The following is a 13,711-nucleotide window of genomic DNA, read 5'->3' as shown; positions in this document are numbered from 1 at the left end:
CAGTCTTCTAGCTCAGTAATAATTATTAGATTTGCAGGAAGGGAACATATTCCCAGCTGAGAGACAATGAGAAAAATGGTAGGAAAGCACACAGTGCAGTGTCATCAGTAGTTCCTTCAAATCCTGTTATTTTTATTAATCTGCAATAACAATAAAATGTTAATGTATTGCCATTTATGATGTAAAGGATGTAACACATGTAACTGCTTCCTCTACCTCATCCAATAATGTAACAAAGCCAAGGATAAAATTATTTCCCTTCATTACAATAATTACCATGGTAACAAACAAAATGAGGTTGCATGAATTGAAAGTTGAGAGCTTTACAAAAGATTTAGCTTGAGACCGTCGTCTTTAATTTATTACTGTAAATCCTTCAAAAGACAAATTAAAACCAGGAACAAATCAGTGGTACGCAGTAATCCTCAAGTATTTTAAAAGAGGAGAGATTGAACTTCAGTTTGATTGGTATTTTGCACAGCACAGCAACAAAACATTTCAGACCTCAGACCTAAAAATAACATGCCACATTCACTGCAAATGCAGTTGCAACTAAATCTATACATAGGAGAGGCTGGCCCAGCCACTGCTGAGGGATTAGGCCTACACAACAATGACTTGGACTCATCAGCATTTTCTACATCTGAAATGGAAATCCTGACAAATGTATCAAGCCTCAGGTCACGGTCACGGTTATCCTCACAAACTAGCCACAACACATGAAAAAGTGTGTGAGTGTGCGTGTGCGTGCCGTGTGTGTTTCTCTCTCTCTCTCTCTCTCTCTCTCTCTCTCTCTCTCTCTCTCTCTCTCTCTCTCTCTCTCTCTCTCTCTCCAGAGAGGGAGAGAGAGAGAGAGCATTTATGAGTGTGGGAAAGAGTGAAAGAAACAGAGATGCCCCATTGTACAACAATCCACTCTGTGATCTTCAAAACCACTAGAACAAAACATGACCCTATGATGGAAATCTATTTGATAAGGACAATTATTTGGTATGCTTTTTGGCAAGGCAGTGGTGTACATAGTCTGATTCCTGCATTTAAATCCCCCTCCCCTCAACACCTGCACAGAGTGACCAAACAGACAATTCCCTTATCATACCTTCCATCTTCAAACACAAATAGGACATAGCCAATGAAGAAACCCAAACAGCTAGGTAGGCAGAGAGGGAGCTGTAATAAAAACAGTGATAGTCGAGGGGTGGCCACTCCCTCCTAGCCTGCATCCCTCCCTCCTTATGAGATCCTGAGTAGATATGGTTAAACTGGTAAAGGGCCGGTCCCCAACTCAGCATTCCAGCAACTCCCCAGAGTACCCCCAGTAATGCTCTATCCAGGGCTCTCTGACTCCCACAGGAGCCTGGTAGATCAAACAGGGGATCATTACTCATTCCTTCCCACTAACCCCTGCTCTGTTATTCCCAATCGAAGCCCTGCACGCTCCCAAGCGCATCACTGACACCACACGGCAGGCCCGGCTGCATGCGATGGCCACGGGCTCTCAGATCATTAGACGAGGACAACCCACCCCTCATCCTCCCGCTGCTGCCCCCAGATACGTCCTCAGAGATTAGGGCCAGTCATTAGTGGTCAGGATGCAGGTAGCTAATGATAATGCTCTCGCTCTCTGTGACACGTCCATGAGTGTGTGTCAAGGCCTGCTTCATGGTTGACCAATGCAACTCTGTATCTCTGAGGAGTGTTTTCCACCTTACACCAACATGCTCCCTTAACTTCTTATGGCTGCAGGGGCCAGTATTGAGTAGCTTGGATGAAAGGTGCACAGAGGTGCCCATAGTAAACTGCCTGCTCCTCAGTCCCAGTTGCTAATATATGCATAGTATTATTCATATTGGATAGAAAACACTCTGAAATTTCTAAAACTGTTTGAATTATGTCTGTGAGTATAACAGAACTCATATGGCAGGCAAAAACCTGAGAAGTTCCACTTCCTGTTTGAATTTTTTCTGAGGTGGCAGATTTTCAACCAAGCTCTCATTGAAATTACAGCGAGATATTGAAGAGTTTTTTTTTCACTTCCTACGGCTTCCACTAGATGTCAACAGTCAATAGAACTTTGTCTGATGACTCTAATGTGAAGGGGGGCCGAAGGAGACAGGAATGAGTAATCACTGCCACGAGCTGACCATGCTTTCACATGCGCGTTCACATGAGGAGGACCTCCATTCCACCGTTCATCTGAAGTCAATCTAATTCTCCGGTTGGAACGTTATTCAAGATGTATGTTAACAACATTCTAAAGATTGATTCAGTACATCGTTTGACATGTTTCTACTGACTGTTACGGAACTTTTGGACATTTCGTCACGCTATAGTGGACGCGCTTTGTGACTTTGGAATTGTTTACCAAACGGGCTAACCAAAGTAGCTAATTGGACATAAATAACGGACATTATCGAACAAATCAAGCATTTATTGTGGACATGAGATTCCTAGGACTGCATTCTGATGAAGTTCATCAAAGGTAAGGAAACATTTATCATGTATTTTCTGGTTTCTGTTGACCCCAACATGGTGGCTAATTTGGCTATTGTTCTGAGCTCCGTCTCAGATTATTGCATGATTTGCTTTTTCCGTAAAGTTTTTTTGAAATCTGACACAGCGGTTGCATTAAGGAGAGGTATATCTATAATTCCATGTGTATAACTTATATTATCATCTACATTTATGATGAGTATTTCTGTTGAAACGATGTGGCTATGCAAAACCGCTTGATGTTTTTGGAACTAGTGAATGTAACGCACCAATGTAAACTCAGATTTTTTGTTATAAATATGAACTTTAACAAACAAAACATGCATGTATTGTGTAACATGAAGTCCTATGAGTGTCATCTGATGAAGATAATCAAAGGTTAGTGATTCATTTTATCTCTATTTCTGCTTTTTGTGAAAGCTATCTTTCGCTGGAAAAATGGCTGTGCTTATTGTGGTTTGGTGGTGACCTAACATAATCGTTTGTAGTGCTTTCGCTGAAAAGCATATTTGAAATCGGATATTTTGGTGGGATTAACAACAAGATTACCTTTAAAATGATATAAGACACATGTATGTTTGAGGAATTTTAATTATGAGATTTCTGTTGTTTGAATTTGGCGCTCTGCACTTTCACTGGCTGTTGTCATATCAATCCCGGTAGCGGGATGCAGCCATAAGAAGTCCAGAGTACTCAACATCAATGTACTGTATTTGGGAGTTTGGGAGTTAAAACGAACAGACATCCTGTGCTTCAGCAGCAGGTGTTCCCAAAGCATACATACATACATACATACATACATACATACATACATACATACATACACACACACACACACACACACACACACACACACACACACACACACACACACACACACACACACACACACACACACACACACACACACACACATACATACATACATACATACATACATACAGATACAACTCACTACCTCAGTCCAACACCTAACACTGTGTCCATTCAGACTACATCAGCTAGAGGTCAGGCACAGATAAGCAGGAATAGAAATGTATCTCTGCCTGGTTTTAAATCCAGCTGCCTCAAGTCACAATAAAGGTTGTTTGGTCCCCACCAACTAAGTGCCTTCACAACTTAATACAACATCAAATACATGGTAATAAACTGCTCATTTGAAAAATGAATTGGAATCCACATCAAAGGAGCCAAGTCAGATGTACAACACCAACTTTCTTCAATCAAAATAATGACAGTCTAGGAGAAGCCTGAAAGTAATCTACCGCATATTGGGTGACTGAAGACATTATTTTAATGCTTTTCCTCTTGGCAGACCTGCAAAAAAAGATGCAAAAGCTGTGCCAAGTCACCTGCCTTCAAAGGACTTTCATCGCTATGGCAACAGCACAGTTCTCCATAACCAAGTCAGGAGCTGACCTGTGATACATAAATGAGAGATGTCCAAACTCTCCCTGAATCTTCCCTCCAGTGGTGGGCGGGAGGCCCAGTCTGCCAGGGGAGTGTACCCATCTGAAGGCATCACAAACGCAGTGTGGCCCAATGATTCACAGAGCAGCCGGCAGGTTATCTAAAAATAAACTGACGTCTCAGAAAGAAAATGATTCATTCAGCAATATACTCAAAGGCTTAAAACAAGAAATGAAGTTTATCAAACTAAAGCCTGCTATAAGACCTGATCATATTTCTAAAAATGAAATAAAATAAAAAATAATTATATAGTCTAGAATTTTTTCATTGCACTTTTGTAAAACAGGAGTTCTAAGACTACAAACTAAAATGAGATGATCTGATGTGGATTTAAATAAACACACTCAAAACAATGAGAGCCTATGAGAAATGAAATCAGTCAAAAGGAGAACTGGAGTGGGAAGCATCTCAAGGTACAACAGCTTCCATGAGCAAAATAAAATAAAAGATTCAGCTCAGTCCTTCTTTAAGAACCTCAGTTGAAAGCTACTGTTGTGGTTACATATATTGAATCTGTTTGAACTAATCCATTTTAGAAGAAAAATGCATGCTTAAATTGAAGACCGACTTAGCAGTCGCTTTAAACAAAAAATTCAAAATTCCAAATCCTTTGAAAATGCTTTGAAGATAAGCTGCGTTCAAGATGAGTTTTGTCACCTTTTATATCTTCACACATTGTGACATGTACAGTGGAGAGGTTTTTGTGTGTGTTAAATTATCTTAAAATGCAAGCTGGGTACTTCTGCAAGTTCTAAGTCTTCTGACTGAACAAAACAATCCTTGCTTAATAATTATGAATGAGAATAAGTCATATTCTTTAACACTGTATAAATAATTAATCAACAGATAATAATATTTTCTAATCCATGGGGATAAAAGCTGAAGAAAGAGCTTTAAACTGAGAGAAAGTTTGCTCAAGTGGAAGGAAACTGCAGTGTAAGTCTATCACAAGCATATCCTTTAAATTAAATTCACAAAAAGTACTGTAAATATAATGTAACAGTTCTGACATCCTTGTAACATCCTTGTACAACTTGGCTTCATCTATTCTGTAAACAAGTGAATGATAACATGTGGCACATTCTTTGAATTGACTGCAGGCCAACCAGGAATACGTAGGACCATTCTAAACAAGATGGGATAAATAAACATAATTACAGGAAGGCAAAATTGCAGGAGAAATGTATCATCAATTCTGTTCAGGTAGTCAACCTGCGGTAGGAGCAGAAATATTTGCCTCAGTCTGTCCCTCTAGGGGCAATAACAACCCAAACAGAATTATGGCTTTTCTGATTCTTGGCTGACTTCTACAGCAAGTCTAAAGTAAATGGGACAGAGAGAGCAAACCATGATCTGAAAATATTCCTAATATAGCTCTCCAAATATAAAAGTGCCACAGTGAGCTCCGAAGCAAGCTAACTGAGCAGCTTGGACATAGATGTTAACGTAAGTATTGCCTCATGCAGAACATTACATTTGAGGTATCAGTGGTTTCTAGTTTACTACTTACTTTAGGTCAAGGAGTATAGCAAGCTTGGAAAGCTTGGAACAGACAGGTGTGTGACTCTGACACACATAAAAAGCCTCAAGGAGAGTCAGCCCAAAACAGATCCCACATACTGTCTTTTGGTGGAAATAGAACAAAAATAGCATCCACATAAGCCTCTACAAAACATGGCTCAATTCTTGTGACTTTTCTTACTGACTAAATAAATACCACCAGGCATTTCAGCCATGACGATGAGCTTTGATGGGAAAAACAGTCTATGAACAGGCTCTATTTCTTTTCTGTTCTAAACAAAAAGCACCATGCTGATGCTGGTCTATTTTGGAAGCCACAGCGTGCATGCCCAACACATCAGGCTTAAATGTGTCTGGTCACATGATGTCCATGAATGCCATGCTATATTAAATTCTAAAGCACACCGCAGAGTTTACTGAGTTCAATTCTCCCACTTCTCACATTAGGAATTCAGAAAAGGAGTTCCTTTGTAACACTTGAATTGAAGCAACATTCTATTTTATATTTATTTATGGTGGGGCAAAATGAAAAGTATGATCACTGAAACAGAAGTAGGCCTATTCAGCAACACTTCAGCAACATAGCATTAGCTACATATAGCGCTATTAAAGGATGGTTGGGAATATATTTGACATAAGGTAAACAGACTCAAATTGATATATATTGATAATGCTTTGTATATTTGATAATACTTATGAATGCACAGTGAATGCTTTACCCAAACTGATTTATGAAAGTGCAAGTATATACAGTGCCAGCAAGTAGCCTAGTGGTTAGAGCGTTGGACCAGTAACCGAAAGGTTGCTGGATAGAATCCGTGAGCTGAAAAGGTAAAAATCAGTAATTCTGCCCCTGAGCAAGGCAGTTAACCCACTGTTCCCCGGGTGCCGTGAATGTTGATTAAGACAGCCCCCCGCACCGCTCTGATTCAGAGAGGTTGGGTTAAATGCGGAAGATACATTTCAGCTGTACAACTGACTAGGTTTTCCCTTCGGAAAGTATTCAGACCCCTTGACTTTTTCCACATTTTGTTACGTTTCAGACTTATTCTGAAATGAATTTAATAAATAACAATCCTCAGCAATCTACACACGATACCCCATAATGACAAAGTGAAAACATGTTTTTAGACATTTCTACAAATGTCTAAAAAAAAACAACAGAAACCTTATTTACATAAGTATTCAGACCCTTTGCTATGAGACATGCAATTGAGGTCAGGTGCATCCTGTTTCCATTGATCATCCTTGAGATGTTCCTACAACTAGTATGGAGTCCACCTAGGGTAAATTATATTGATTGGACATGATTTGGGAAGGCACACACCTGTCTTTATAAGGTCCCACAGTTGACAGTGCATGTCAGAGCAAAAACCAAGCCACAAGGTTGAAGAAATGGTCCGTAGAGGTCCGAGACAGGATTGTGCCGAGACACAGATCTGGGGAAGGGTACCACAAAATTTCTGCAGCATTGAAGGTCCCCAAGAACACAGTGGCCTCCATCATTCTTAAATGGAAGTAGTTTGGAACCACCAAGATTCTACCTAGAGCTGGCCGCCCAGCCAAACTGAGAAATTGGGGGAGAAGGGCCATGGTCTGGGAGGTGACCAATAACCTGATGGTCCCTCTGACAGAGCTCTAGAGTTCCTCTGTGGAGATGGGAGAACCTTCCAGAAAGACAACCATCTCTGCAGCACTCCACCAATCAGGCCTTTATGGTAGAGTGGTCAGACGGAAGCCACTCCTCAGTAAAAGGCGTTGAAGCATTGTGGTGGCAGCATCATGCTGTGGGGATGTTTTGCAGCAGCAGGGACTGGGAGACTAGTCACGATCAAGGCAAAGATGAACGGAGCAAAGTACTGAGAGATCCTTAATGAAAACCTGATCCAGAGCGCTCAGGACCTCAGACTGGGGCAAAGGTTCACCTTCCAACAGAACAACGACCCTAAGCACACAGCCAAGACAACACAGGAGTGGCTTCGGGACAAGTCTCTGAATGTCCTTGAGTGGCCCAGCCAGAGCCCAGACTTGAACCTGATCGAACATCTCTGGAGAGACTTGAAAATATCTGTGCAGCAACGCTCCCCATCCAACCTGACAGAGTTTGAGAGGATCTGCAGAGAAGAATGGGAGAAACTCCCCAAATACAGGTGTGCAAAGCTTGTAGCGTCATACCCAAGAAGACTTGAGGCTGTTATCACTGCCAAAGGTGCTTCAACAAAGTACTGAGTAAAGGGTTTGAATACTTACGTAAATGTGATATTTCCGGGTTTTTTTTTAATACATTTCCTTACATTTCTAGAAACCAGTTTTTGCTTTGTCATTATGGGGTATTGTGCATAGATTGATGAGGGGAAAAAACTATTTAATCAATTTTAGAATGTGGAAAAAGTCAAGGGGTCTGAATACTTTCCGAAGGCCCTGTACTTAAGCATCAATTCAGCACTGACTTGACCTGGATCCCAAGCTATTTACTTCTGTGGAGACAGCATCCAGAATGGGAAGTGAGGATGCAAAGTACTCTGAAAAACATTCTAACACTTCCCAGCCTTTTCACAAAAGCTCCCTTTTGGCCCCATTGTCTTGCTGTTCAGTCCATTGTCTTGCTGTTGTTTCCACTAAAAGTGTGTCCTTTAGAACAAACGACAAGGCAAGGCTTTGTTGCTTTACGCAAAACAAGTATTGAGGAGACATAATGTTTGATTGTGCTGTGGATTAATGTCCTGGAGCCTTTACAGCAAAGAAATAATCCACATAAAATTAGGGAATTTAAGCAACACTTAGTAAAACATCTACGACAAATGAAACAAGATGCATCAGCCTAAACAGCCCACTTCTGCATGAGAAATGCTCCCAGCTAAAAGTACACTACATCAGCTCACGTCCTCTAGTCATTGAGCCTGTGAGATAGAGATAGATGTGTGAATGCCACATGAATGGCCAGGTCTTCAGGGACCTGGGGCTGAGGCACTCACTCCCTTTTTCAAACAGCTCAGCACTGGGGGAAGGACACATGCATATGAAACACCACTTGATGCTGTAACCCTATACTGTACTTACTACACAACTGATAGACATTGGATATCTTAGGTACAGCTTTTATATGGTGCACAAAACTAGGGAGCAATATATCACAAACACAATCAATGCCCCACTGTCAATATGAGCAAAATTGATCTTGTGTCATAATCAATAGAAAATGGGTATGCGAAAAAGCCACAGAGCTCTTTTTTCACACAAAACACAAGGAAGGGTTATAAAGTAGTGCTAATTACAATGATACTACACGGTCATAGCTGTTAGGTCGATAATCATTCTTTCACATATGTAAAATAAGGCTAAACCATTCCTTATTTTCACATCTTTACAGCAGTCAGTCTACAACAATTCCAGGTGGAGGTGGCATGTTTCACACACCAGATGTGCAGGGTGCCCCACAGACAGACACACACACACACACACACACACACACACACACACACACACACACACACACACACACACACACACACACACACACACACACACACACACACACACACACACACACACACACACACACACACACACCGCTAAGGCGGGAAATGAATAGTAATACTATGTTTAATATGAAACCTTCCTCCTTTGGCTTTTCACAAAATGAATAACACAAATATCCAAAATGCAGTGGGAGACATCAGGAACACTCATATGAACAGATTTCAAACAGCAGTGGTTAGACAAGACACAACAGGGTGAGAGACAGAACCAGGGCTATAACAGAACAGAGGACATATTGAAATAGGTTTCTGGGATAAAATCCTACCTGGTGCACTGAACTGGCTGCTTCCAAGGGTGGTTGGTCGGTTTTTCCCACTATTTACAGGTGGAGAAAACATCTACCAGAAGAAAAGAAATGGTCTGAAAAATGTGACTCTGAGACAAATTCATATTTTGCCTTTGATAATCATGCATCTGTTACAAGCTGTTCAGACTTCCTGTGTTTCATAATCAATTTCTTCACTGGAGAGACATTGACTGATACCGAATAAAGTGGGCTAAATAACAAAAAATAAAACATTATAAAAAGATAGTTAGATAGATAGATAACTGTCCTACCGCGCTAAAATCCAGCAAGTCACTCAATTCCTTGTCTGTTCCGATAGCGGCAATCCGCTGTTGAGGATTCATCCTGCCAATCTTTAGACCTAAAGAAGAAACAGATTGTTTGCTTAGGTCCAATTATTATTGTTTTTTATTGTCCTAATTCCTTGATATAAAAAATATCCATTCAATAACGAACTTCAGTAAAGCGCAATCTCATTCTAGATTCCGACTGAAATTGACAAGGAATATTCCCAGAACACGTCGGTTCCGAAAATAAATCTGCACAGTGACCCTTGACATTGCTGTGCGAGTTAATTGATCAAAGGTAGGCTACTGCAACAACCGATGAAAGTAATTGTAATTGACCCCTTGTCATCCACGGTTGAACGCTCCCTTTCAGAAAATGTTATTGCACATTATGTAATCTGAACAGAATGAAAAGGAAAAGGTAGCCAATGCCTGGTAAGGAAATTCCATCTATTTGGAATGGTACAGGTACATTGAAAATGCTTGACGCTGCGTGTAACACCAGTGACACACTGAGACCTGCAGCATCGTTTTTCAAATGTTTATCTGACTCCCCAAACGCTACATTTGTATCAATCTTCCGCGACAGACTAAGTTACAAAATAACTAACCTACTGTAGATTTTTAAATCACGGACTAATGATAGGCTATACAATATGTTGCTTTGCAATAGTCAGTGATGAGCCACGAATTGGATGTGTTATTAAATAGAAAGTGAATTTGCATGTTAAACAAAAACAGAAAATCCACCAATATGCTGTAAACTACAGATTTAGGCTGTGTAAAACGCCCTTCCAAGTAAAAGTAGTAAAGCAAATGCCCACCCTTTACTCCATACCAGCTCCAGTCTCTTGTATCCCAACTTCTTTCACCCAGTCCGAAACCTTTTTTAACAAACTCACTACAATATTTTACCTTTTCCCTTTTAAAATTCCAACTAGGGCGATCGGGTGTGGTAGTATGGAGCTTCGTTTTCCTGTAACGCGTCTCAAATACTGTAAAATAGTGGTTTAGGTTGTAAAATGTAGCAAAATATCCCCTATATGTCACTTGCGAGTTAACCTTATGCAGACAGACATTTTTGCTTCGCAAAAACCTCAGCACCACAATGACATTCGGTGTTGTATCCTTCCGCTGAAAACCGTGAAACGATATCCCCGGCCTAGGCTACCACATACACCACGCGGAGTGGTAGGAGATGACAGTAGTTGAGAGGACCGATCATATTACATTTAGCCTGTCTTAATCAATCATTAGGCAAAATTATGTGAGACTAGTACAAATAGATCGAAACCAGATTTTGTAAGTTGTGTCAATCAGAGCATTGGTGTAATGAAAGGTATTGGTGGAGGAGTCTGGGGATATTTGAGACCTCTGAATTCGCTACACTGGTGTCAGAAGTGGGATAATGAATAAATGAGTAGCCTATGAATACATATGGACCGAGACATGAATGCATATGGACCGAGAGAGAGTGGGGAAGAGAGAAATCACCTTAAGGTGGTTGCAACTAATTGGACATAATTCTGGCCCACAGTAAATGGGAAATGTTGACCCAGAGTAGGCCTAGTTTCTTTAAAAAGACGTTAGAGTATCACAGTTATAACCTGTTTGTCCCTATGTATGTTAGCCTTATTAATTTAATCCGTCTAAAAGACAGAGAGCATTGTGTTCTGCAGTGTCATGTCTGTCATGGTTTGAGCACAATCAAAAAGCAAGCAAACTGTTCAACCTATTTTTCTTGTGGCAAAACTATTTTTATGGACAATATGTCGGGACTACTTTTTTCTCCACTCCGCTAAGGCAAGAGGAAAAAGGAAAGAAAGTGGTGTGAAAAAACTGTAGAACATGTATCGACATTATATATAATTATTCAAAAACAGCTTGATCGGTTTGTTAATTGGTCAAATATTAATAGTGGTAATATCCTAGCATTTCGGCTGCATCCTTCTTCATCCATCGGTGTCGAATGGGCTCAGAAAACAATAGAGTTGGGCCAGGGCCAAAACTCTAATAAAGGGGTTCTCAAAGTGCGGTCCGAGGTACTGCAGAGGATCTGTGGCCAGATAAATCATGAATAAAAAAATTATACATAATATACATATTTTTTTACATACGTTTTTTTAACATAAATTTCACTAAGAACAACAGATTCAACTAATTTTAGCCAAGGGATACATGGAATAAGATTAGTCTGTAATACAATAAAATGTAATATTATTCATCTACAATTTATGTACTTAACCCTGGGCAACACGGGCCTAGGAGGCTCACAGGAATATTGGTGACCACAGTACTTCACGAATTATAAATGTTTCAACTCAATACTTCTTGCATTTTTTTTATATAAATGGCCGGTAATTTAAGCTTTAAAACTGCAACATTTTCTCTCTGACTCATAGAACAATGTGTTAGAAATGCAGGAAATTAGCTTGAAAACTGCTAAATATTCTCTCTGATGCCAAGAGGCAGGCCTTTAAAATATTACTTCCCAGGACCCAAGACTTGGTTCACCCAGCAATGCATGCACTGCCGAAATCATAGTAAAACTCCTTGTATGCTATTTTTTTCTCATTTGAGTTGTGAAATGATTATGAGGGGTCACTGCTGAATTTTCTATCACAAAAGGGGTCCTCGGCCACAAACATTTTGAGAACACCACTTCTCATGAACAAAAGTTTGGTGTGCGATGAAAATGATCAATTGAAGATCATCCGTTGAACAAATAATCTGTCCCTACCAGACTATTATGTTTTGTTTCCAACAGTAAGAAAAGTCAAGAGAAGACACATGACACTTATGGATAATAGAAAATATTGATGAATATTGAAAATATACAATCTCTGTAGCCAGTGATCATCAATAGCATATGCATACTGGATGTAGATGCTTAGAGGAATTCAAAGGCTTTTGTATTTTACGGTTGAACATATTTATCAAAATTAGTACATTTTGTAAATCTTTCTAAACTTCCATTGTTTCCTGGTAGTATTTGCCTGGCTGCAGTCTGATAGGCCTACTACATCACCAGGTACAGTATATCTATATAGTTATATATCTTATCTATATAATCACAGTGAAATCAAGTTGGGAAAATTCATTTTAAAAAGTATGGTTTGGTAAGACTAGGTTTAAAAAATACCCCAAAACAAGGCTAACACTGCTTGTTTGGATGTGGCCCACCTTGAGTAGAATACTGTAGGCCAAGCTTTAGCCTTGGTATTATGCTGTCCATTGTCCACTCAATGGGCCTCTACTGTATATCCACTCATTACTTTTCTGAAATCCAGACTGCCACCTGTTGGACAAACTAACCATAGTCGACTATGCTACTCATCACCAATGTGTAAAATGTATAATTGAATGTAGCTCTCATTAATGACATTTGTAGACCTATTTAAAGGGCCTACGTGGCAAATGGCAATATGTGGGAAGATTTGATTTTTTTTTTAAAACAGGAAACCCAAAGTTTATGACAAGCTAAAATGGATAACGTCAGAGTGTTGATGTTGCTAATCCATACCTTGTCATAGATCATATTCAGACCTTGAGATTTTTCACTTACCAGTGCGTCAATGCAAACTTGCATGGAGTGCATCAATTCTTGCTTTATGTTAATTCAATTACAAATATGGGACCCAATCATGCTTGCCTCAGAACCAGAGAAACCTGGATTGGAGCCCCAGCTGGGTTACCACTGGATGTGCTACACTAGTGGGCGGCGGGCCTAATGAAAACATCCATGCATCACATTACCAGATATTCTTTGGTATTATGCAGATAGGTATTTTACATCCAATTTCCATTGATTATCCTTGAGATGTCGTTACAACTTGATTGGAGTCCATCTGTGGCCAATTCAATTGTTTGGACATGATTTAGAAAGAAACACACCTGTCTATATAAGTTCCCACAGTTGACAGTGCATGTCAGAGGGAGCTAGTTTGGATCATCAGATGAGCCAGCAGAGGAGCAAGTGTGGGAACACAGGGGGAAGTGTTGAGATGGCAGAAGCAGATGTATTGTTTGAAGATGAAAGCAGTTAGTGAGAAAGATGAGTGGACAACAGTGAAGAAAAAATTGTTGTGGAAAATTTGTCAGAATCGTTGCTTGT

The 13,711-nt window shown here is 40.0% G+C and overlaps 1 protein-coding gene across 4 annotated transcripts in view; it reads right to left on the bottom strand.

Annotated features, from left to right (window-relative positions):
- Positions 1 to 10,724, bottom strand: part of LOC129854249 (transcription factor 12-like) — a 96,043-nt gene extending 85,319 nt beyond the window's left edge. For 2 of the 4 annotated variants that reach the window (XM_055921064.1, XM_055921067.1), the window contains exons 1-3: positions 10,422 to 10,723; positions 9,583 to 9,671; positions 9,290 to 9,362 (exon numbers count right to left, since the gene is read on the bottom strand). In XM_055921064.1, the coding sequence (XP_055777039.1) occupies positions 9,290 to 9,362; positions 9,583 to 9,654 (145 nt within the window). In that variant the 5' untranslated portion in view covers positions 9,655 to 9,671; positions 10,422 to 10,723. Of the gene's footprint in view, positions 1 to 9,289; positions 9,363 to 9,582; positions 9,672 to 10,421 lie in introns of all 4 variants that reach the window. The other 2 variants (XM_055921066.1, XM_055921065.1) reach the window with 2 other exon arrangements.
- Positions 10,725 to 13,711: the final 2,987 nt, after the last annotated feature.

The sequence above is a fragment of the Salvelinus fontinalis genome, chromosome 4 (genome assembly GCF_029448725.1).
Source record: "Salvelinus fontinalis isolate EN_2023a chromosome 4, ASM2944872v1, whole genome shotgun sequence".
Classification (NCBI taxonomy): Eukaryota; Metazoa; Chordata; class Actinopteri; order Salmoniformes; family Salmonidae; genus Salvelinus; species Salvelinus fontinalis.
Note: the sequence above shows the minus strand (reverse complement) of the source record. Positions and strands in the feature narration are given on the sequence as shown.